The sequence below is a fragment of the Oncorhynchus mykiss genome, chromosome 7, assembly GCF_057628025.1.
Source record: "Oncorhynchus mykiss isolate SJ-2025 chromosome 7, ASM5762802v1, whole genome shotgun sequence".
Classification (NCBI taxonomy): Eukaryota; Metazoa; Chordata; class Actinopteri; order Salmoniformes; family Salmonidae; genus Oncorhynchus; species Oncorhynchus mykiss.
The window spans coordinates 58336656-58362473 of NC_143028.1; the positions used below are offsets into that span (position 1 = coordinate 58336656).

At 45.8% G+C, this 25818-nt stretch overlaps 1 protein-coding gene across 1 annotated transcript in view; it reads right to left on the minus strand.

Moving 5' to 3' along the window:
- The window catches only part of LOC110528216 (arf-GAP with GTPase, ANK repeat and PH domain-containing protein 1), a 31067-nt gene extending 5536 nt beyond the window's left edge, over positions 1-25531 (minus strand). Inside the window, exons 1-18 of the mRNA XM_021610075.3 lie at positions 22437-25531; positions 17316-17374; positions 17021-17108; positions 15644-15729; positions 15291-15432; positions 14954-15088; positions 14646-14767; positions 14239-14403; positions 10413-10499; positions 10030-10134; positions 9562-9727; positions 3242-3364; positions 2948-3085; positions 2481-2540; positions 1829-1980; positions 1559-1649; positions 959-1181; positions 347-686 (exon numbers count right to left, since the gene is read on the minus strand). Of these exons, the coding sequence (XP_021465750.2) occupies positions 347-686; positions 959-1181; positions 1559-1649; positions 1829-1980; positions 2481-2540; positions 2948-3085; positions 3242-3364; positions 9562-9727; positions 10030-10134; positions 10413-10499; positions 14239-14403; positions 14646-14767; positions 14954-15088; positions 15291-15432; positions 15644-15729; positions 17021-17108; positions 17316-17374; positions 22437-23607 (3453 nt within the window). The 5' untranslated portion in view covers positions 23608-25531. The remainder of the gene's footprint in view (positions 1-346; positions 687-958; positions 1182-1558; positions 1650-1828; positions 1981-2480; positions 2541-2947; positions 3086-3241; positions 3365-9561; positions 9728-10029; positions 10135-10412; positions 10500-14238; positions 14404-14645; positions 14768-14953; positions 15089-15290; positions 15433-15643; positions 15730-17020; positions 17109-17315; positions 17375-22436) is intronic.
- Positions 25532-25818: the final 287 nt, after the last annotated feature.

Genomic DNA, 25818 nt, shown 5'->3' on the forward strand with positions numbered 1-25818 from the left:
TTAGTGTCTGTAAACTTCTGACCCACTGGAATTGTGATACAGTGAATTATAAGTGAAATAATCTGTCTGTAAACAATTGTTGGAAAAATGTATTGTGTCATGCACAAAGTAGATGTCCTCACCAACTTGCCAAAACTATAGTTTGTTAACAAGACATTTGTGGAGTGGTTGAAAAACAAGTTTCAATGACTCCAACCTAAGTGTATGTAAACTTCTGACTTCAACTGTAAGTTATTTCTGCCATTCTTTGACAGCATGATGTCATGATGCCTCAAACCGAGAATGGATGAAAGACAAAAAAATGGAAAAGCAGGATGAAGAGATTATAGGAGGGACGCTCTCTCACCCAGACCAGCAGCTGGGTCATGACCACGTCGGCGAGCTGGCAGGCGGCGTGCAGCGCAGAGCAAGGCGGCCGGAGGGAGCCCTCCAGGGGAGGGCTGGGGGAGGCAGCAGGGGGGGGTGGAGAGAGGTGACCCCCTGAGGGAAGGGGGGCATTGATGTCATCCTTGGTGCTATGGGCAAGGAGAAGGAGCAGGCGGGGGAGGTCCCTCTCCATCACGGCCGCCAGCAGACTGGCTGACAGCGTGTTGACCTCTAACCCCTGACTGGAGGAGGGCAGGGCCAGCGGAGCCACAAACAACCTCTGCTCGTACTTGGCTCGGATCCATGACTCCCGCTCCTCTCTGGGACCAGAAACAGACACACATGGTGACAGAGACACGGTTACAAAGGGAACGGAGTGTGTGAATACAGGCAGGTGTATGTAGTCAGACACCTTCACATCTCCTATTTCTACTACTAGCTCTAGCACTTCTATCAACGCAACTGCCTCCTCTTCTACAACAACTACAACTAATACTGCATCTGCAGCCCAGCAAGCTTGCCACTTATTTACACATTAAGTGTCCTATACTCTGTCCCCCAGTGTTTGTCTCCCCTGTCCCCCAGTCCTCACCGTGTGGCGTCGGGCGTGGGTTTTCTGCGGCCCAGCGTACGTCCCTCCCAGATGCTGTTGGCCAGGTGGTTGCCGATGGCACCCAACACCAGGGTGAGTTCTCTGGGCAGGTCGTCCAGGTCCAGAGAGCGGACACGGGACAGGTGGGTGCCCAGGTTCCTGTGGATTCCTGAACACTCAATGCAGATCAGAGCCCCCAGGTTCAGACTGGCCCATGTTGGGTCTGAGAGAGAAGACACAGTTAGGTCTGGGATCAGTCTATATAATAGACTAAAACGTGTACAGTTTTTAGTCCGGGTTGAAACTGCATGCATCGGATTAACAGAGAGCAAACATAGAGATGGGATTAGAGTACCGGTTTTACAGTACAGTTTTATTCTGGGTTGAAACTGCATGAGTAGGATGTATATGGGAGAAAGAGTGGAAGGATATGGAGAACGGAGGGGGTTCCACCCACACTGAAAACCAAGCTCAGTGACATCTGGAAGATGGATGAGGGACCAAGAAAGGAGAAAAAGCAGTAGAGCACGAAAGGAAAGAGAATAGAGAGATATTAAGAGCAGCACGGAGAGATACAACCATCCCTAATAAATGACTTACTAGGTGCTTCACAGTCCACACAGAGACTGTTGCCCTTGGCGTTACGGATAGCCTGCAGTGCCACAGCTTCACTCTGGCTGTTCTTACGAGCCTGTGGAACACACACACACAATTAGTCTCTCCTCAGTGACAGCTGGTTTCCAACACAAACACTTTGCCAGACACAGATATTTTCTTGTAGAGAGTGTGTGTGTGTGTGTGTGCATTCATGTGTGTGTGTGTGTGCGTATGTGTGCGTGAGTGTGTGTGTGTGTTCGTCTGCATCCTTGCCTTGTTCTTGCTGCTCTCACACAGCTGCAGGCTGGCCAGGATCTGGCTCTCGATGGCCGTCACCCAGGAGTCCCTCTCCTCCACACTCTGGGCCTCGAAGTGCCACGTCTGGCCCGTGCTCGACACGATCAGAAAGTCAAAGTTATCCTCGTCTGATGACAGAACACATACAGTACACAGACTTGTATTAGAGACAGTCAAATCATGACGTTTTCCCTGACCATGTAACCTGACCAGGAATACAACATTGGTTCCAATCAGGTCACACGGTCAGGATGAACTCATAACAAAGTACCACACTGTGGGTTCAGAGGGTTACGTCCTCCATCACAATGATGATTGGTGGTGGATCTCCAAACGGAACGTACCTGCTAAGTAGACATCGGCATGCATTATTGCATTGCTGTCATGGTGGACAAATGCAGAAGTATGGAGTATATGGAGAGAAGTCTTTTACCGAATGGAGATACAGTAAGTGCTTTGTCTTAGAGACAGACTCAAGAGGCTGCTCAATAAAAGCAGACACTGACAGACAAGTTGACAAACTAAAAAGCAGAGTCAGACAGGATGAAAAGCATGGCTGACAGGCAGACAGACAGAAACAGACAGACAAACAGGGCTGACAGACAGACAGACAAGAGTTCCTCATTACCTGTCTTGTTTATGTTTCTTAAGCTACCAAAGCTTTTTAGTTTCCACATTTTGCGCTTTGCTACAGGGTAAGAGATTAGCAGATCAGACATCCCAGGGAAGCAGGGAGAGAGAGAGAGAATAAAGGAACACAGGAGGAAATGAGGAGGAAGACAAAATAGATCAAAGTGATAAAGGCAGATATTTTGGAGAGAATAAGTAGAAATTCCAGCAGAAGGGCATAGACTGAGTTGAGACTAAGCTTTTTCTTTATATATCTGTTCAGTATTGACCCCTTTCTGATTCACTCCCAAAGTCTATATGGTGGCAGAATTCAATGTGCAATGTTCAGAGAGAAATGTAATGTGCAGAAAATATATGATTATCTGTTATGAGTAGGGAATCATCTGATCTCACATACATTTATATCTGCAATGTTCTGAATGTTTCACCTCATTAAACCATGAATACACTGTGTTGGAAGCTTACCATCTGCTTGGCCAATGGCTACGTCTCCTTTCTGGTTCATGCTCTTCTTCCTGCGATGCTTCTTCCTGTCAACCATTGGGGAGGCTGGGCCTGTATCTTTATAGGAGGAGGGTCTGGACACCCCCTCGATGGCAGAGTCTGCCACAGTCACACAAGCACAGGAAATAGGTTTGTGCCATATGGTATAAAAGTTTTTAAAAAACGAATATCTACAATGACTCAAATAAGATTACACTAGTAAGTAAATTCAAAAGTGACAAAATAATTCACAGAGGACCAGGGTGGCGTACGTACCCATGCTTTGGGGCTTGTTAGAGAGAGTAGAGGGGCAGCGCTGCACCCCTCTGTTCCCCCCAGGAGACAACCCTCCTCCCGCCCCCTCTTCTACGGGCAGGAGGTTACTACCACTACCAGGGACTATGGGGGAGACAGCATCATATTTCAAAGAGATATTACATAAAGACACTCATGACAATTCAGTGATCAAACCAAATAATGTATAGATATTGTAATGTAGATCACACACAAAAAATGTAAAGTGCTTATTTCTGTTCTATGACATAAGTGAGAGAGATGGATGAAAGAAAGGTGTGAAGAAGAGTAAGTTACAGGGAGAATGAAAAACAGTGAGACACCAAGACGGCTAGAGCGAGGAGGCTCTAGATTAGGTTCAGAGACAAGGAAAAATAGAAGGGGAGAGGTGATAAAGAGAGAGATTGGCTGTCCTTTGGAGCCTAGGGTGTGCCGAGTAGTCAGACAAAAACAAGTATGGACAATTTTCTGCATACGATTATGATCCGAGTATTTTTTGTAATTATCGGTGATTGGAAGAAAAAAAAACATTTGAGGGCCAGCACACATCTTTCTCATACTAGTCAGTCATGTGCAAGGTTCTACGTGGTCTGAATAACTCAACTGGCTGGTTGTAAAGAGAAGGGTGGGTTGTAAAGAGAAGGGCGGGTTGTAAAGAGAAGGGTGGGTTGTAAAGAGAAGGGTGGGTTGTAAGGAGAAGGGTGGGTTGTAAAGAGAGGGGTGGGTTGTAAGGAGAAGGGTGGGTTGTAAGGAGAAGGGTGGGTTGTAAGGAGAAGGGTGGGTTGTAAAGAGAAGGGTGGGTTGTAAAGAGAAGGGTGGGTTGTAAGGAGAAGGGTGGGTTGTAAAGAGAGGGGTGGGTTGTAAAGAGAAGGGTGGGTTGTAAAGAGAAGGGCGGGTTGTAAAGAGAAGGGTGGGTTGTAAGGAGAAGGGTGGGTTGTAAAGAGAGGGGTGGGTTGTAAAGAGAAGGGTGGGTTGTAAAGAGAAGGGCGGGTTGTAAAGAGAAGGGTGGGTTGTAAGGAGAAGGGTGGGTTGTAAAGAGAGGGGTGGGTTGTAAGGAGAAGGGTGGGTTGTAAGGAGAAGGGTGGGTTGTAAAGAGAAGGGTGGGTTGTAAAGAGAAGGGTGGGTTGTAAAGAGAAGGGCGGGTTGTAAAGAGAAGGGTGGGTTGTAAAGAGAAGGGTGGGTTGTAAGGAGAAGGGTGGGTTGTAAAGAGAAGGGTGGGTTGTAAAGAGAGGGGTGGGTTGTAAAGAGAAGGGTGGGTTGTAAAGAGAAGGGCGGGTTGTAAAGAGAAGGGTGGGTTGTAAGGAGAAGGGTGGGTTGTAAAGAGAGGGGTGGGTTGTAAAGAGAAGGGTGGGTTGTAAAGAGAAGGGCGGGTTGTAAAGAGAAGGGTGGGTTGTAAGGAGAAGGGTGGGTTGTAAAGAGAGGGGTGGGTTGTAAGGAGAAGGGTGGGTTGTAAGGAGAAGGGTGGGTTGTAAAGAGAAGGGTGGGTTGTAAAGAGAAGGGTGGGTTGTAAAGAGAAGGGCGGGTTGTAAAGAGAAGGGTGGGTTGTAAAGAGAAGGGTGGGTTGTAAGGAGAAGGGTGGGTTGTAAAGAGAAGGGTGGGTTGTAAAGAGAAGGGTGGGTTGTAAGGAGAAGGGTGGGTTGTAAAGAGAAGGGTGGGTTGTAAAGAGAAGGGTGGGTTGTAAGGAGAAGGGTGGGTTGTAAAGAGAAGGGTGGGTTGTAAAGAGAAGGGTGGGTTGTAAAGAGAAGGGCGGGTTGTAAAGAGAAGGGTGGGTTGTAAGGAGAAGGGTGGGTTGTAAAGAGAGGGGTGGGTTGTAAGGAGAAGGGTGGGTTGTAAGGAGAAGGGTGGGTTGTAAGGAGAAGGGTGGGTTGTAAAGAGAAGGGTGGGTTGTAAAGAGAAGGGTGGGTTGTAAAGAGAAGGGTGGGTTGTAAAGAGAAGGGTGGGTTGTAAAGAGAAGGGCTGGTTGTAAAGAGAAGGGTGGGTTGTAAAGAGAAGGGTGGGTTGTAAAGAGAAGGGTGGGTTGTAAAGAGAAGGGTGGGTTGTAAAGAAAAGGGCGGGTTGTAAGGAGAAGGGCGGGTTGTAAGGAGAAGGGTGGGTTGTAAAGAGAAGGGTGGGTTGTAAGGAGAAGGGTGGGTTGTAAGGAGAAGGGTGGGTTGTAAGGAGAAGGGTGGGTTGTAAGGAGAAGGGTGGGTTGTAAAGAGAAGGGTGGGTTGTAAAGAGAAGGGTGGGTTGTAAAGAGAAGGGTGGGTTGTAAAGAGAAGGGCTGGTTGTAAAGAGAAGGGTGGGTTGTAAAGAGAAGGGTGGGTTGTAAAGAGAAGGGTGGGTTGTAAAGAGAAGGGCGGGTTGTAAAGAGAAGGGCGGGTTGTAAGGAGAAGGGCGGGTTGTAAAGAGAAGGGCGGGTTGTAAGGAGAAGGGCGGGTTGTAAGGAGAAGGGCGGGTTGTAAGGAGAAGGGTGGGTTGTAAAGAGAAGGGTGGGTTGTAAGGAGAAGGGTGGGTTGTAAGGAGAAGGGTGGGTTGTAAAGAGAAGGGTGGGTTGTAAAGAGAAGGGTGGGTTGTAAAGAGAAGGGCGGGTTGTAAAGAGAAGGGCGGGTTGTAAGGAGAAGGGCGGGTTGTAAAGAGAAGGGTGGGTTGTAAAGAGAAGGGTGGGTTGTACGTTGATCCTGCTGTATTTCTCTGTCCGCTCCCTTCATAATTTCACCTGATCAGATTTCCTTCCATGTTTTCGGGCTGATCATTTACAGTGCATTCGGTAAGTATTCAGACCCCTTGACTTTTTCCACATTTTGTTACGTTACAATCTTATTCTAACATGAATTAAATATATGTTTTTTCTCATCAATCTACACACAATACTCCATAATGACAAAGTGAAAACAGATTTGTAGAAATGTTTGAACATTTATATAAAAAATAAAATACCTTATTCACATTCAGTGGTAAGAAAAAGTACGTGAACCCTTCGGAATGACCTGGATTTCTGCATAAATTGGTCATCAAATGTTATCTGATCTTCATCTAAGTCACAACAATAGACAAACATAGTGTGCTTAAACTAATAACACATAAATTATTGTATTTTTCTTGTCTATATTGAAATCATAATTTAAACATTCACAGTGTAGGTTGGAAAAAGTATGTGAACCCCTAGGCTAATGACTTCTCCAAAAGCTAATTGGTGTCAGGAGTCAACTAACCTGGAGTCCAATCAATGAGATCAGATTGGAGATGTTGGTTAGAGCTGCCTTGCCCTATAAAAGCTCACAAAATTTGAGTTTGCTATTCACAAGAAGTATTGCCTGATGTGAACCATGCCTCGAACAAAAGAGATCTCAGAAGACCTAAGATTAAAAAATGTTGACTTGCATAAAGCTGGAAAGGATTACAAAAGTATCTCTAAAAGCCTTGATGTTCATCAGTCCACGGTAAGAAATGGTCTATAAATGGAGAAAGTTCAGCACTGTTGCTACTCTCCCTAGGAGTGGTCGTCCTGCAAAGATGACTGCAAGATCATGGTGCAGATCTCAATGAGGTTAAGAAGAATCCTAGAGTGTCAGCTAAAGACTTACAGACATCTCTGGAACATGCTAACATCTCTGTTGACGAGTCCAAGACACGTAAAACATTAAACAAGAATGGTGTTCATGGGAGGACACCACGGAAGAAGCCACTGCTGTCTAAAAACAAACATTTCTGCACGTCTGAGGTCTGCAAAAGTGCACCTGGATGTTCCACAGCGTTACTGGCAAAATATTCTGTGGACAGATGAAAGTAAAGTTGAGTTTTTGGGAAGGAACACACAACACTACGTTTGGAGAAAAAAAGGCACAGCACACCAACATCAAAACCTCATCCCAACTGTAAAGTATGGTGAAGGGAGCATCATGGTTTGGGGCTGCTTTTGCTGCCTCAGGGCCTGGACAGTTTGCAATCATCGACGGGAAAATGAATTCCTAAGTTCATCAAGACATTTTGCAGGAGAATGTAAGGCTATCTGTCCGCCAATTGAAGCTCAACAGAAGTTGGGTGATGCAACAGGACAACGACCCAAAACACAGAAGTAAATCAACAACAGAATGGGTCAAAAAAATAGTCCTTCTGGAGCGGCCCAGTCAGAGTCCCGAACTCAACCAGACTGAGATGCTATGGCCTCAAGAGAGCAGTTCACACCAGACATCCCAAGAATATTGCTGAACTGAAACAGTTTTGTAAAGAGGAATGGTCCAATATTCCTCCTGACCGCTGTGCAGGTCTGATCCGCAACTACAGAACACTTTTGGTTGAGGTTATTGCTGCCAAACCAGTTATTAAATCCAAGGATTCACATACTTTTCCCAGCCTGCACTGTGAATGTTTACACGGTGTGTTCAATAAAGACAAACTTATAATTGTTTGTGTGTCATTAGTTTAAGCAGACTGTTTGTCTAATTGTTTTGAACTAGATGAAAATCAGATAACATTTTATTACCAATTTATGAAGAAATCCAGGTTATTTCAAAGGGTCGACATACTTTTTCTTGCCACTGTAAGTATTCTGATCCTTTGCTATGAGACTCAAAGTTGAGCTCAGGTGCATCCTGTTTCCATTGATCATGACTCCAATCAAGTTTCTTCAACTTGATTGGAGTCCACCTGTGGTAAATTCAATTGATTGGACATGATTTGGAAAGGCACACACCTGCCTATATAAGGTCCTACAGTTGACAGTGCATGTCAGAGCAAATACCAAGCCATGAGGTCGATGGAATTGTCCGTAGAGCTCCTAGACAGGATTGTGTCGAGGCACAGATCTGGGGAAGGGTACCAAATAATTTCTACAGCATGAAGGTTCCCAAGAATACAGTGGCCTCCATCATTCTTAAATAGGAAAAGTTTGGAATCACCAAGACTCTTCCTAGAGCTGGCCACCCAGCCAAATTGAGCAATCGGGGGGGAAGGACCTAATGGTCACTCTGACAGGGCTCCAGAGTTCCTCTGTGGAGATGGGAGAACCTTCCAGAAGGGCAACCATCTCTGCAGCACTCTACCAATCAGGCCTTTATGGTAGAGTGGCCAGACGGAAGCCACTCCTCAGTAAAAGGCACATGACAGCCCACTTGGAGTTTGCCAAAAAGGCACCTAAAGAATCTTAGACCATGAGAAACAAGATTCTCTGGTCTGATGAAACCAGGTTTGAACACTTTGGCCTGAATGCCAAGCATCACATCTGGAGGAAACCTGGCACCATCCCTACGGTGAAGCATGGTGGTGGTAGCATCATGCTGTGGGGATGTTTTTCAGCAGCAGGGACTAGGAGACTAGTCAGGATCGAGGGAAAGATGAACAGAGCAAAGTACAGAGAGATCCTTGATGAAAACCTGCTCTTGGGCGCTCAGGACCTCAGACTGGGGCAAAGGTTCACCTTCCAACAGGACAATGGCTCTAAGCACACAGCCAAGACAACGCAGGACTGGCTTCGGGACAAGTCTCTGAATGTCCTTGTGTGGATGAGTCAAAGCCCGGACTTGAACCGAATCTAACATCTCTGGAGACCTAAAAATAGCTGTGCAGCGACGCTCCCCATCCGACCTGACAGAGCTTGAGAGTATCTGCAGAAATGAATGGGAGAAACTTCCCAAATACAAGTGTGTCAAGCTTGTAGCATCATCTCCAAGAACACTCAAGGCTGTAATCCCTGCCAAAGGTGCTTCAACAAAGTACTGAGTAAAGGGTCTGAATACTTATGTATATGTAATATTTCAGTTTTTTATTTGTAATAAATTTGCAAACATTTCTAAAAACCTGTTTTGTCTTTGTCATTATGGGTTATGTGTGTAGATTGATGAGAAAAAAAATAACAATTTAATCAATTTTAGAATAAGGCTGTAACATAACAAGATGTGGGAAAAGTCAAGGGGTCTGAATACTTTCTGAATGCACTGTAGATTGCTGTTGCATCCTACTAGAATAAATCACATGGCCAGGACGTTTACTATCAAGCTATTAATGTGCATAATATCTAACAAATGGGGCAAGGGTAGCGAAAAAGATGCCGATGCTCATTCTGACTGAGTGACAGCAAACTTGGCAGCCCACTGCAAGTTGAACACACACACACACACACACACACCCCTTCCGCGCGCTGCTTCTAATCTGCAGTGCTTTTGCAGTGAGTATTTTGCCAACATCTACTTAAAGCATATTAAAACACGTTCTTTCCCATCATGATTATCATCCGAACAGATCCGACTCTCAACTGTCAATTTATGGATATGATTACAAATCCGAGTATGGCCATGTCGGCACACCCCTATTGGAGCCCCTCTCACCCGCGCTGGCCCCCTCAGGCCCCTGGACGTCTTTGACCAGGCCGTTGAGGCCGGGCGGAGGACCACAGGAAGGGACGGCACCAGCACGGGGCGGGCGTTTCCCTGGCACCTTCACAGTCACCCTCAGCAGGTCCATCTCTTTCCCATGGACATTCTGCATGTAGTCCTGTCAGGTCAGGGGGAAAGGCCAACCATTACAGCAGATATTTCAAACATATATAATGTTACTGTAGCATGGTCCAACCCATTCTGAGATTCAAAATGGTGTTCAGCGGCTTATACAAACTATAACAATGTAGCCAACTCAGGGATTCAATGAGATTCAATATCCAACCATATTCCAAAGTCTTTGTAATAGAGCCATGTGGAAGCTCTATCATAAATGCATGTCCCTGATCAGCTCTTTATGTGTGTCAATACAAACAGCTGAAATATAGTGTAGCACTTAGTGTCAGTGCATGGACTCACGTTGACGCTGGAGTGATAAGAGAGCATGCCGTTGTTGGACAGCGTGACGTATTTCTTCTTCCATTCCTTGTTGAGGGAGTTCCCACTGCGCTTCAGCAGGATGCTCTGGTGGAGGGAGACAGGGATGACGGACATAGGAGAGGAGACAAGGATAAGACACACATTCTTTATCTGTTCTTTATTATGCTCCTTATGCCAAAAGAGCATAGCGGGCTTCTACAAAATCTACCTCAATAAAATTCTCAAAGGTAAGTCAAATCCCTCTCCTAGCTCCATGATGTTAGTTCATTGTCTGTGATGAGCTCCTATAGACTACTGTCAGTTCCTCTCTACAGAAGGGAGCATACAGCTCCTACAGGATATACTGTCTGTTTGTCACCTACCTGTTTGATGGGGATGGAGCGTCCACTACCCAGGTCTCCTATCTTACCGTCTGTACTCCTCCTCTCCGAGTCACTGCCCCTACGGCCCTGCAGACATGGCACAAGACAAACAACAAGAATAAGCAGGTAAAGAGAAAAGAGAGAGAGAGGGAGAGAGAATGCTGTTCATCGACAACAGCTCAGCATCTAACTCCATAGTACCCTCCAAACTCGTCATTAAGCTCGAGACCCTGTGTCTCGACCCCGCCCTGTGCAACTGGGTCCTGGACTTCCTGACGAGTCGCCCCCAGGTGGTGAGGGTAGGAAACAACATCTCCAGCCGCTGACCCTCAACACTCGTACACATCACGGACAAACTGAAATGGTCCACCCACACAGACACAACCGTAAGGCTCTCCAGAGGGTAGTGAGGTCTGCACAACGCATCACCGGGGGCAAACTACCTGCCCTCCAGGACACCTACACCACCCGATGTCACAGGAGGGCCAAAAAGATCATCAAGGACAACAACCACCCGAGCCACTGCCTGTTCACCCCGTTATCATCCAGAAGGCGAGGTCAGTACAGGTGCATCAAAGCAGGGACGAAGAGACTGAAAAACAGCTTCTATCTCAAGGCCATCAGACTGTTAAACAGCCATCATTAACATTGAGTGGCTGCTGCCAACATACTGACTCATCTCTAGCCACTTAAATAATAAAAAATTGGATGAAATAAATGTATCACTTGCCACTTTAAACAATGACACTTTATATAATGTTTACATGCCCCACATTACTCATATGTACAGTATATCACAAAAGTGAGTACATCCCTCAAATTTTGTAAATATTTGAGTATATCTTAGAAGAGGCTTCCTTCTGGGACGACCGCCATGCAGACCAATTTGATGCAGTGTACGGCGTATGGTCTGAGCACTGACAGGCTGACCCCCCACTCCTTCAACCTCTGCAGCAATGCTGGCAGCACTCATACGTCTATTTCCCAAAGACAACCTCTGGATATGACGCTGAGCACGTGCACTCAACTTCTTTGGTCGACCATGGCACTCAACTTCGCCATGGCCGACCATGGCGAGGCCTGCAAGACGACCACTGCCTTGCTAAAGAAGCTGAGGGTAAAGGTGATGGACTGGCCAAGCATGTCTCCAGACCTAAACCCTATTGAGCATCTGTGGGGCATTCTCAAACGGAAGGTGGAGGAGTGCAAGGTCTCTAACATCCACCAGCTCCGTGATGTCGTCATGGAGGAGTGGAAGAGGACTCCAGTGGCAACCTGTGAAGCTCTGGTGAACTCCATGCCCAAGAGGGTTAAGGCAGTGCTGGAAAATGATGGTGGCCACACAAAATATTGACACTTTGGGCCCAATTTGGACATTTTCACTTCGGGGTGTACTCACTTTTGTTGCCAGCGGTTTAGACATTAACGGCTGTGTGTTGAGTTATTTTGAGGGGACAACAAATTTACACGGTTATACAGAGCTTGTTGCTCTACATAACCCAGAATCTCTGGTGGCACATCTAGCACTGTGATGCAGTGCCTTAGACCACTGCGCCATCCGGAAGGTCCTCATCCATATATTTCTATGTATATATTCTTATTCATTCCTTTACACTTGTGTGTATAAGGTAGTTGTCGTGAAATTGTTAGATTACTTGTTAGATATTACTGTATGGTTGGGAACTAGAAGCACAAGCATTTCGCTACACTCAAATTAACATCTGCTAACCATGTGTATGTGACAAATAAAATGTCATTTGATTTGATTTGGGGGGGAGAGAAAGAAAGAAAGAAGGAAAGAAAGAGAGAGAGATAACTATTATACAGACAGAGTGAAGGAAAAAGCACAAAATAGGGACTATAATCCATGAAGAGAGCTAACATAGGGACTATAATCCATGAAGAGAGCTAAAATAGGGACTATAATCCATGAAGAGAGCTAACATAGGGACTATAATCCATGAAGAGAGCTAACATAGGGACTATAATCCATGAAGAGAGCTAAAATAGGGACTATAATCCATGAAGAGAGCTAACATAAGGACTATAATCCATGAAGAGAGCTATAATAGGGACTTTAATCCATGAAGAGAGCTAACATAGGGACTATAATCCATGAAGAGAGCTACAATTGAGACTATAATCCATGAAGAGAGCTACAATTGAGACTATAATCCATGAAGAGAGCTAACATAAGGACTATAATCCATGAAGAGAGCTAAAATAGGGACTATAATCAATGAAGAGAGCTAACATAGGGACTATAATCCATGAAGAGAGCTAACATTGAGACTATAATCCATGAAGAGAGCTAACATTGAGACTATAATCCATGAAGAGAGCTAACATTGGGACTATAATCCGTGAAGAGAGCTAACATTGGGACTATAATCCATGAAGAGAGCTAACATAGGGACTATAATCCATGAAGAGAGCTAACATAGGGACTATAATCCATGAAGAGAGCTAAAATAGGGACTATAATCCATGAAGAGAGCTAACATAAGGACTATAATCCATGAAGAGAGCTATAATAGGGACTTTAATCCATGAAGAGAGCTAACATAGGGACTATAATCCATGAAGAGAGCTACAATTGAGACTATAATCCATGAAGAGAGCTACAATTGAGACTATAATCCATGAAGAGAGCTAACATAAGGACTATAATCCATGAAGAGAGCTAAAATAGGGACTATAATCCATGAAGAGAGCTAACATAGGGACTATAATCCATGAAGAGAGCTAACATTGAGACTATAATCCATGAAGAGAGCTAACATTGAGACTATAATCCATGAAGAGAGCTAACATTGGGACTATAATCCATGAAGAGAGCTAACATTGGGACTATAATCCATGAAGAGAGCTAACATTGGGACTATAATCCATGAAGAGAGCTAACATTGGGACTATAATCCATGAAGAGAGCTAACATTGAGACTATAATCCATGAAGAGAGCTAACATTGAGACTATAATCCATGAAGAGAGCTAACATTGGGACTATAATCCATGAAGAGAGCTAACATTGGGACTATAATCCATGAAGAGAGCTAACATTGGGACTATAATCCATGAAGAGAGCTAACATTGGGACTATAATCCATGAAGAGAGCTAACATTGGGACTATAATCCATGAAGAGAGCTAACATTGGGACTATAATCCATGAAGAGAGCTAACATTGGGACTATAATCCATGAAGAGAGCTAACATTGGGACTATAATCCATGAAGAGAGCTAACATTGAGACTATAATCCATGAAGAGAGCTAACATTGGGACTATAATCCATGAAGAGAGCTAACATTGGGACTATAATCCATGAAGAGAGCTAACATTGGGACTATAATCCATGAAGAGAGCTAACATTGGGACTATAATCCATGAAGAGAGCTAACATTGAGACTATAATCCATGAAGAGAGCTAACATTGAGACTATAATCCATGAAGAGAGCTAACATTGGGACTATAATCCATGAAGAGAGCTAACATTGGGACTATAATCCATGAAGAGAGCTAACATTGAGACTATAATCCATGAAGAGAGCTAACATTGGGACTATAATCCATGAAGAGAGCTAACATTGGGACTATAATCCATGAAGAGAGCTAACATTGAGACTATAATCCATGAAGAGAGCTAACATTGGGACTATAATCCATGAAGAGAGCTAACATTGGGACTATAATCCATGAATAGAGCTAAAAAGATTACATTTCAAAGAAAGCACAGGGGACCTGAGAGAGGGTTATGGATGGGTCAATGAGGAATCTAAAACAGTAAAAGTGTGTGTTTGTGGTTGTGGTTGGTTGGTGTGTTACCGTGAAGCGGGAGCCGGTGCGTCGCCGAGGGGCACTGCGGACAGACCCTGGGGTGGCGCTGCCCAGCCTCTCCCCCCCTGCTGCCCCACCGATCTCCTTATGACTGATCACTGGGGTGGAGGGCAGAGAGGACGAGTAGTCACTGCTCTGACCACCATTACTGGCCTGAGAGAGAGAAACAAAAACAAAGAAACAGAAAGAGTGACAGACAACAAAAAAGACAAAAGAGAGAGAGATTACAGAGGGCAAAGAAAGACAGCTGAATATGTGGAAAAATCTGGAAACAAAATCCATAAATCTAAATGAACACTGATCTGTACACTCCTGTCCAACATTACCATCCTATTGATTTGGACCAGTATCTTATCTCCAGTATGAAGGACTGGAGGCCAGAGCTGCTGCTGTACCTGACCAGGGAAGACTCCTGACACTGGGGTAGAGCCTCCAGAGTGACTGGGGGAGTTGGGCAGGGATTTACAGGAGGCCAGTAGAGCTGCCTGCTTCTTCACTGCCATGATCTTCTGGGCAGCTGTGGTAAGTAGAGAGAGGACAAAAACAAACATTACCCTTCTTAGACAGTCATCTTTCTAATCTAGATGCTGATATAGATGAATGTGAAATTAATTCACATTGGTTTATTGATTCAAATTCCAGCTACATTGTACTGAAACAACAGAAAAAAGGAGCAGTGTGTGTGTGTTTGTGTGGTCCTCACCCTCGGTGAAGACGCGGTTGACATTGAGACCATAGGTAGCGCAGGTCTCGTAGTAGGTACAGCGCCTGACATCTGAACACAGCTGTCTAGCCCTGGCATCCTCTATCACCCGAGGGTTGGTGCTGGTGATTTTATCTGGAGGAAGGAGGAACTACATCAACTACATCCTATTAGAAACCCTAATAAACATTTAGAAACCCATGCAGATGCTATCTTTAGTATAATATAGAGCAGGGTTTCTTAAACTATGGGTCGGGACCCAAAGTGGGCCCTGGACATGTTAGAGGTGGGCATCAAGTTATGAGAATGCATCTTTAGGATGATTTGGGTTCCTTACCCTGGGTTCCTACCACTATGAAGGGGATCTCAGCGATGTTGCGGTGGATGCCAAGCTCGCTGTAGTTCCTGTACACTTCCTGGAAACTGGCCTCATTCTCCAGACTGAAGACCAGGATGACCCCGTCCACCCAGCTAGCCATCTGGAGAGGAGGGGAGAGGGTAGCGTAAAGGAGGTAATAGGGAACAAATGGGGAGAGAACAAGTGAAAGAGAGAGTTGTCAGAGGAGAACATATAAATAACAGGTGAGAAGAGTTAAACAGTCCAACGTGTCAGAGTGAACTCCTGTCAACTCCATGTGTTTTAAGGGGGACACTACTCATAGGTCTGCAGTCAGTAAAGCCTTCACCTACCTGTGCATCCGGGGGTCCTGTCTCCTCCCTGATCAGCAAAATGTGACTGTTGCCATCAACAAGTACCTCCTTCTTATACCTGCCCCCTGATAGAGAAAGAAAGAAAGAAAGAAAGAAAGAAAGAAAGAAAGAAAGAAAGAAAGAAAGAAAGAAAGAGAGAGAGAGAGAGAGAGAGAGAGAGAAGCCCTATGTGATACAGTAGTATTTTCTTTACAGGAATGCTTTAAGGCTTAAGTACAAGGTATGATGTCAAACCAGTGTTAATTTCGTCAACAAAAATAAGGACCTAAATATTAGTCAAACACCTATTTTTCAGTGGCAGTTGACGAGACTATAACTGACTAAATAGACTCAGAAAGAAATATGAATAAATATTAATAATAAAACGAGACAAAAATATCTCTGTGACTAAAATCTGACTAGTAAATGGACTGGACAAGAGTTTTTGGAGAGATTGAGAGCTTTCAGTGTTATTTGTAGGGTCCAATGAAAAGCATACATGACATAATTGTAAGGCTTTCCCATTGCAAAGTTGCAATGCTTTTAATGGAGGAAAATAAATACCATGTCCAGGTCATTCACAAGTCACCTCTCTGCCCAGCAACCGTTTTCCAATCTGGCGGCAACAAATCATTGATGCAAATAAGGCCCACGCCTTGGCGTCTCTCCCGGTGGTACATTGCTCCCGGTAGAAAAAGGGGCAATGTTTGGAGCCACTTCACTTATCGTGTTAATTCAAACAAGACCGAATGCAACGTCTTAATTTACATTTTAGTCATTTAGCAGATGCTCTTATCCAGAGCGACTTACAGTAAGTGCATTCACCTTAAGATAGCTAGGTGGAAGACAGAGTTTGCACCCACAAGCTAATGCGGAAAAATACTACCAACCTCAAGAGACATCTGAAAGTGCATCATCTCAATATATACGCTCAGATAATAACATATTAATAATGCTAGCTAGTTAGTTTGCAGCAACCTATCACACCTCTACTTATGACAGAACTTTGATTACATTATAGCTACAGTATGTCAAGGGGTGTTTGCCAATTTGCCTGTTGGGAAGAGAATTACGGGATAGGATGTTATGCCGATATGTTGGTAGGACAAGGCTAAGTATGTTTGTGCACATGGAAGTGAGTGATTTATGTTTACCAGGTTAATGAGGCAATGGAAATGTGATGTGACTAAAATAAAAAGGCATTTATACTTGACTAAAATGTCCCACTGTTTTTAGCATTTTGACAATAACCAGACTAAATCATTATTCAAATGACCAAAATTTGACTAAGACTTAATTATATTTTAGTCAAAATTATTAAGACAAGACTAAATCAAAAAAAAAAAGGAGTGCCAAAATGAAAAATGTCAAACTCACCTTCTGGGTTCTCCAGGGGCTGGTAGCTGCCGCTCATGTGTCTGTGGACCAGGGCTGACTTCCCACTGCGGAGACCTCCCAACACCCCCTGGACACATAGTCAGAAGGATATATCACCCCACTGTTTCTAATAGCGACATGTTTATCATAATCTACAACAGCTACTTCTATTTACTACAATTATCATCAAGTATTCCATTATTAGACACTGTCACTGTCGTTGTCTCTGTTGAAGCAGAAACAAGACTACACCTATTTCCTATTCCAGCGGTATGACAACAGCAATCACTCTCACCAGACGGAGCTCTTGGACGGTTCGACTGAAGGTCCATTCTTGACTGTTACCGCAAGCCGCTGTGAACACACAGAGAGAGGGAAAGAGAGAGAGAGAGGGAGACTGATTAAAACACAAGGTCAATGTTGATCACGTGTTCCCTCTCCCTTTCTGCCTCCTGTCTACGGCCTGCTTAGAACAGGGGAAACTTTCACAGTCACCGGCCGTCTCGCTCTACAGCACTCTGAAGCTGTGAGGAATGCCGTGTCGCGCCGTTCTTAGTGTGTGTGGCCCCATACGTGCCCTGTCGCAGGTCCAGATGGCATAGACTACAGAGTTAGGTGAGGGGGGGAGACGGAGAAAAGGAGCGAGGGAATGAGGTAGAGCCGCAAAGGACGAGTGCAAATTAATTGCACAGGCTCAGTAGTGAGGCTCAAGTTCATTAGCAGCTCTGTGGACGCAGCCGGAGTGAGAGTGCCAGTGTGTGTGTGTGTGTGTGTGTGTGTTTGTGTACACGTGTGTGTGTGTACGTATGTGTGCCTGAGCGTGTATGTGAAATGATTACCAAACAATCTCTATGTGTTTTATTCATCCAAAATTCAAATACAAGCCTCAGTAGATTTCACCATCATTTAGATGCTGCACAGCAAGCTGAAAATGGGATGTAGAGAGAGAGAGAGAGAGAGAGAGAGAGAGAGAGAGAGAGAGAGAGAGAGATGAGAGAGAGAGATGAGAGATGAGAGAGAGAGATGAGAGAGAGATAGATAGAGAGAGAGAGAGAGAGAGAGAGAGAGAGAGAGAGAGAGAACATTTCTGTGTCTACAGTGGAATGAGAATTTGGATATCCTCCAAGCATCATAATTACTGGGTACCTGTTATTTCACTGCATCGCCCAGAGGTGTTCAATAATATCTGAAAAGCACAGACAGGGGTCCTCACTACAGGTGACTGCCAATGAGTTGAGACTTTTATTGAAGTCACATAATTTTCTATCTATATACTACTGCAATAGCCATCACACAGAAAAGAGTGAGGTGGAGAACACCCTATGCTCACATGGGGGCCAACAGGATTAAGTCAAGTCACACAACTGCATAGCAGAGTGGAAGAGGACTAGTAGGTACTGTAACATCCTGTAAGTGGCTGCCAGTACCATTCCTCATTGTGACAGAGTCCATCAATAACAGTTGCATTTTAGTCATTTAGCAAGACAGTCTTATCCAAAGAGTCTTACAGTAGTGAGTGCATACATTTTCAGATTTTTTTGTACTGGTCCCCCTGTGGGAATCTAACCCACAACCCTGGCATTGCAAGCACCATGCTCTACCAACAGCCACACAAGACCTAAGAGTGCATTTGTTCAGATGTTGACCTGAAGACTAATGGACATAATATACAGTAGAGCACGCATGTAGAATGAATGTGAAATTCCTTTACAAGGTTTTGCGCATCTCAAATGGCACCCTATTCCCTATATAGTGCACTATACAGGGAATAGGGTGCCATTTGGCACTCAGACCACATGTAACCGATGTGATTAACCAGTGTTCAATGGCTAGCTAGTTAGCGGGGTGCGCGCTAATAGTGTTTCAATCGGTGACGTCACTCGCTCTGAGACCTTGAAGTAGATGTTTTCCTTGCTCTGCAAGGGCCGTGCCTTTTGTGGAGTGATAGGTAACGATACTTCGGGGGTGTCAGTTGTTGATGTGTGAAGAGGGTCCCTGGTTCGAGCCCAGGTAGGGGAGAGGAGAGGGATGTTAGGAAAACTGTTACATTGATGCTGTAGACCCGGATCGCAGTTTGCTGCGGAAAAGGAGGAGGTCAGGGGGGTGAGTGTAACCGGTGTGAAATGGCTAGATAGTTAGCGGGGTACGCAATAATAGTGTTTCAATCGGTGACGTCACACGCTCTAAGACCTTGAAGTAGTTGTTTCCTTTGCTCTGCTGTCGAGCGATAGATAACAATACTTCGAGGGTGTCAGTTGTTGATGTGTCCCTTGTTCAAGCCCAGGTAGGGGCGAGGAGAGGAAAGAAAACTGTTACAAACACAACACAGGGTTAGATTGCATGGGGAGAGAGGGGGAGAAGGAAAACTCCACACTTAACTATACTTAACAAAAATCTTACAGCAACATGTAAAGTGTTGGTCACATGTTTCATGGGCTGAAATAAAATATCCCAGAAATGTTCCATACGCACAAAAAGCTTATTTCTGTCAAACTGTGTGCACAAATGTATTTACATCCCTGGTTAGTGAGCATTATTCCTTTGCCAATATAATCCATCCACTTTACAGGTGTGGTATATCAAGAAGCTGATTAAACAGCATGATCATTACACAGGTGCACCATGTGCTGGGAACAATTAAAGGCCACTCTAACATGTGCAGTTTGGTCACATAACACAATGCCACAGATGTCTCAAGTTTTGAGGAAATGTGCAAATGGCATGCTGACTACAGGAATGTCCACCAGAGCTGTTGCCAGAGAATTGAATGTTTATTTCTCTACCATAAGCCGCCTCCAACGTTGTTTTAGAGAATTTGGCAGTACGTCCAACCGGCCTCACAACCGCAGACCACTTTTAACCACGCCAGCCCAGGACCTCCACATCTGGCTTCTTCACCTGCGGGATCGTCTGAGACCAGCCACCCGGACAGCTGATTGAACTGTGGGTTTGCACAACCAAAGAATTTCTGCACAAACTGTCAGAAAGCGTCTCAGGGAAGCTCATCTGCGTGCTCGTCGTCCTCACCAGGGTCTTGACCTGACTGAGGTTCGGCGTTGTAACCAAATTCAGTTACCAAATGCTCACCTTCGATGGCCACTGGCACGCTGGAGAAGTGTGCTCTTCACGGATGAATCCCGGTTTCAACTGTACCAGGCAGATGGCAGAAAGCTTATATGGCGTCGTGTGGGCGAGCAGTTTGCTGATGTCAAGGTTGTGAATAGAGTTCCTCGCGGTGGGGTTATGGTATGGGCAGTCAGTCATAAGCTATGAACAACGAACACAATTCAGTGTAGTTTCAATGTATGGAATCACTTGGGAAATGTTGGATTTTAGGTCAACTTCCCCTTTAAATTAGACTGAAGTTATGGATGGGAAATAAAAGCTTTAAAAGCTTAACAAGCAGATTCATTCTGCAGGGTTGCAGATACACACACATATGCTTGTACATGGACACACACACAAACGTATATAAGCCTCCAATTGTGGACAAATTCTTGATTTGGGCAACAGGCAGCATCTTACACACACACGCACACACGCGCACACACACACACACACACACACACGCGCGCGCAAACAGCCATATAAATGATGACACTGCCTCATTCAAAAGGGCCTTTGGAGGTCTGAGTAAAGCAGTGTTGAAGCCAACTCCAGTCAGACAGTATGATCCTTTCAGACACTGAATCCTCTCTCTGTGGGGACACACCAGAAGTGAGGGAGTCTCCACAGACACATTGTATACTGCCTGTGCTTTGCTGTGCGCACCGGCCACACCTCAGTGACAATACGGTAACACAGCCACCACTTCCTTCCACTCTTGCTCTCAGGGGAGATTACATTTAAACAAAACCCTGGTACCCTTCCCAACACCCACCGGACAATTTCTGTCTGTCTGTATGTCTATTGGTCTCTCCCGCTCTCCACCCCCCCACTCTTTAAACCCCCCCCCCTCAGCGTCATATCGCCGACCAAATAGCATCTCTTGCCGCTTGTTGTTGCCATGGCAACCCTTCTTCCAGAAACTGCCTGGCTCTCAGCACAATACATTCTCTCATTCATACAGTGGTGTGTGTGTTTGAGCACATTTACACAAATGTAAATCACACATACTATATTTATTAATATTGATGATATGGATATAAAACAGACATGATATTTACTGAGTTAACAAAATACAATTAAAACGTTGAAAATCTCCCCAAATGTTTATTTTCATTAGTTATTACTTTACCCCAACTCTGATTGGTATTTTGCAATCAAATATTTTGCAATCACACTGAAATGCCCCCCAAAATGTAAATGGCTATTGATCTCTTGTTTACCCAATCCCAATGTGGAGTCATTGAGTTAATGGGTTTCATTTGGATGTTGATTAACTCTGCAAGCAGAGCAGGAAGGGTCCCCTTCCGTCCTCCCTTCCTCCCTCCCTTACCCCCTGCCCCCTCACTCCTTCCCTCAGAAGAACACAGCTCTGTGTACTCCCACCCTTAATTATTCATGTCCCACTTACTCCTGACAAATTATTCAGCACTTACACCAATTCTACATACTCCTTCATCACACACGTCTACAACAGCACATTCGCAAATATAGTGAAATCTGAATATTTGATTACCATGGGCTATCTCATGTTATCTTGTGACTGCTTCTAGTTGGAGAGAAATTTAGGCCAAGTAGGTTTTCATTGGCGGAAGCATTACTCTTGGGAGCAGGAGAAGCATATGCAGGTTGTCCTCTCTCGTTATTCAACCTTTTTCATGCCTAACACCCAACAGGACCTATGAGTGGATGTGCTCATTTTACTGTATCACATGAATGCATCATCATTCAAGTGATATCTTCTACATTATATCCAGTATGTGACTGTGTGAACGGATTATAATGTATAATGCAATTTCCCCATTGGAATTCCACTTCTCTCTGAGGGTCCATCGAGGCATATTGGCCATCCAATAACATATTTTATGACCAAGATGCATCACATGGCACCCTATTCCCTATGTAGTGCATTACTTTTGACCAGGCCCCATAGAGCTCTGGTCAAAGGTAGTGCACTATAAAGGGAATAGGGTGGGTGCCATATTGGACACAGCCCAAGGCTTGCCCTCTCACTTCAAGGTCTTCAACCTCCTTTTCTTCACCACATCCTTGCACAGTGCATCCTGACCTACAGTGTGTGGTTTTCCGGCCATACGGACTGATGATGGACAACCATCTAGAACGAGACCACAGTGCACGAGCACCTACTCACTGCACTAGCGTTGTGTAAACCATTGTGTAAACCATTAGAGTAAAATGGTACGGCAAAATAATAATCCAGCCTCCAGTTGTGAAAAGTCTGAAATGGAATGGGAAGGGCAGCTAGCCCTAGTGGGGGGGGAATGTGGTTAGGTGGGTAAGGGTATCTTACCTTCCTCCTCACTAGAACCCCTCTGAATGGGCGTGTAGATAGGGGGCGCTGTGTTGGAGCAGGGAGGCGCAGGCGTACTTTTTGTGAAGATGCCGCTGATGAACTTGAGCATCTTGCGGTCACGGGCGGGGGGACGCTGGGTGTTACCCCCCTGACTCTGGCTGTCCTTCCCCTTCTTCAGGTCCTCAGAGAGGGAGTGCAGGTCACTGTTGTCCAGAGTGCGGCTCTTGCCCTTCCTCGGCGGCTTGGATATTTGAGGCGTGGGTTGGGCTGGCAGGGAGGTTGAGCCTGTCTTCAGCCTGTCCCCTCTGGGGCTTTCCCTGGTCACCACGTCTGTAAACCTCCCCCCTACGGGGGCTCCCTGGCGAAGGAGGGTGGACCTGCCATCACTGTCCGCCCAGGACGCCCGGTATGGTCCCAGAGAGGCCACAGCAGCTGTCATGGGAGACCGGTCCCCTATGCGGTTGTCTTTGCGGTCCAGACTCTTGGCGGATGGAGGCATACTCTGATTGGCTTCCCTCAATTCCCGCCGGCTTACAGCCCCGCCCCCGGCATGTGACCTCATCAGGACCTCGGGTCTCTGGGTGAGCCTGGGCGGTACGGTGATGGGCATGCTGCCCCGGGAGAGGGTGTTGCTTGCGTCGCCCATCCCTTCCTCGCACCTTGGGAACAGCATGGGTGGCTCCCTATAGAGCTCTGTTTTAGGGCGGGTTCCCTCTCTCCTCAGCCCTCCCACTGAGGGGACATCTGACACCCCTGCAAGTCCTTTCACTTGGTCTTTCACATTCTTCGGTAAGAGGGGAGACTCCTTGCTCTTAGTCTCCAACGTGACATCTTTTGAGGAGCCTGGACCACGACTCTCTCGCTCCTTTATCTCAGGCTTCTCCCGCTCCTGTACAGGTCCCCCAAAGCTAACGTACTCCTGCTCCTCTTCCTCCATCTCTGTGTTCCCCTCTCCCTTCATCTCGGCACATGCATGTCCTCCCTCATCCTCAGTGGTCCTGCTCAGCTCCTCATCCTCTGGGCCCTCCACTCCTGCTCTCCCCAGAGCAAGGGTCCGTTGTGGCTGGGGCCCGATGGAAACTCCATCACCCCCCACGGCCTCGACCTTGACCAGGGTAAGGGAGATGAGGTAGGTGGTGCGTCTCTGTAGGGTGCCCGCGTGGCTCATGGGGGCGGCAGGCTGGAAGACAGGCAGACCAACCTCAGCGGAGTGGCAGCACCCTCGCTGTGACCCAGACAGACCCACAGGAAACCGGCATAGCAACCCACAGCCGGAGGCTTCACCACGGAGACAATAGCCAGGCCAGACACCAGTCAGATGGTACTGTCAAACTGCCTGGCGTATGGATACGTCTGATGTGGGTGAATGGTAACTTTGTCAAGAGGTGGTTGGAGTCTTCCTGGATTGCTTCTTCAGGCTTCTGAACCCATGACGTGAAAACTCAAGAGTCAGCACAAGCGAGACAGAGAATCACTCTAAGGTATCTTGAAATAATGGAGCATACTTTTAACAAGGCTAAATTACTGAATTAAGTCTAGACTAGTTTTTATTTGAATCCTTCCTGTAATCGTCTCTTCACCTCCTCTTTGCTGATCTGTAAAGACTGCTGCCACTGGACTGCTCCACGGGTTCATTCACAATCCTCCCTTTCTCGTTCCCTCCCTCTCTCCATACGCAAGATTCATCTACAGCCCAAAGCCAGGGATCTGAGATTGCTTTCCACGATCTTGATGTTTGAGACTGGGTATTCTGGAATTATGATAGAGCCAACAAATGAGCTTGGTCCATTTGCCCACCAAGACTGTACTATGTAGCTCCCCACTCCACAAAAGCACACAAGATGAACTGCCTCAAGCCAGTCTTCAGTCTGTAAGCTTCTCAGATAATTTCTTCATTTCCATTGAAGAATATCCATTGTACGCTTCAGAATCTTCATATTTTCTTATTCCCATTATATTTGATTGGTTAACAAATATGTTTCTATTTTTAATTTGCACCGTCACAGACACCAAAGGGTATGTACCGTGGTAAAGCCAAACCAGACATAGCAGGCAACACAGCAAACAACCGCTTTAGCTGACCCAGCAGAGGAAAAACATTTACGGTAAATACAAGAAAAAACATAAATATGGAAATCATTCACGTGTCACAAAAGCGTGTGGTGGGTGGGTAGTCTCCTTCCGACTGCATACGAGGCAAAGACACACTAATGTCATGCATGAATCACGTATGTACGTATCGTGGATCAATGAAAGGCAGGCTGCAAACATCTGTTTTAGTTCCCCCAGCAAAGAGAAGCAGAGATGGTGGCCAGATAGGAAGAACACAGTCCTGTTTCTGTTCCTCTGCCTGTAATACTCTTATGTACAGTAGGTTCCTTCCCTCCCTTCCCTCACTGCATCCTCTCCTCCGAGTGTCTCAGGCAATTAGCAAGTCAATAAAACGTGTCTGTGAGGCAGAGAGCGAGCCCACTGGCTCAGCTCAGCCCCTCCTCCTTTCCTCCTCCAGCTCTTCTCAGGGCCACTAGCCTCTCCGTTAGCCAACAACTAGTCCAGCTCCAGCCTCAGCTCCAGGCAGGCAGACAAACAGAGGGAAAGGCTGAGGGTGAAGCGTCATGGGAGAGATGCCTTTCCTTGGTCAAGCCCACACGTTCTGTGGCTCGTGTCGGATCAGACAAAACAAAGAGGAGAAAAACCTCTGCCTCCTCCTACCCATCACTTGCTCTCTCTCTCTCCTGCTCTCTTTTTCAGGCAATCTCCGGGCAGTTCCCACTCTCTCTCTCTCCTTCTGTCCCCTCCCATCCTGCCTCTCAGGAAAGAGGGAGAGGGCGATGATGAACTGGATGCATCAGACGTCACAGGGATGAATGAAAGGAGAGAGTGAGGGAGGAAAGAGAAAAAAAGAGTAGGAGTAGGAATAGGAATAGGAGAAAAATGAACAGGAGAGTATGTGTGGGGAAGGATATAACCGACAAATAAATAAGGTGGTTTGAAAACAAACTGAATGGGTCATAAATCTTGGGGCACAGAAAAGGGAGGGGATGCGTAGAGAGGAGAGAGAGGAACAGACAGGAGGGTAGCTAGAGGTGGATGAGAGAATAAGAATGCAGGAGATAGAGGAAGGAAAAAGGAGAGATGGAAAACGTGGAAGAGACAGGAGAGGGGAGAAGGCTCTTTCTATCCTCTCCCTCTTCTCTGTCTTTTGCAGTCACACTATCTCCTTCCAGAAAAGTTATCCTCAACCCCCTCTTAAGCAGTAAGCGTTGCGGGTAGCAACAGCCTATTCCCCCCATCTCTTTCACCTCTCATGATGGGCTCGCCTGTGACCAAGGTATTTGGAGCTCCAGGACATTACGGTAGTGAGTCACATGTGCACCAC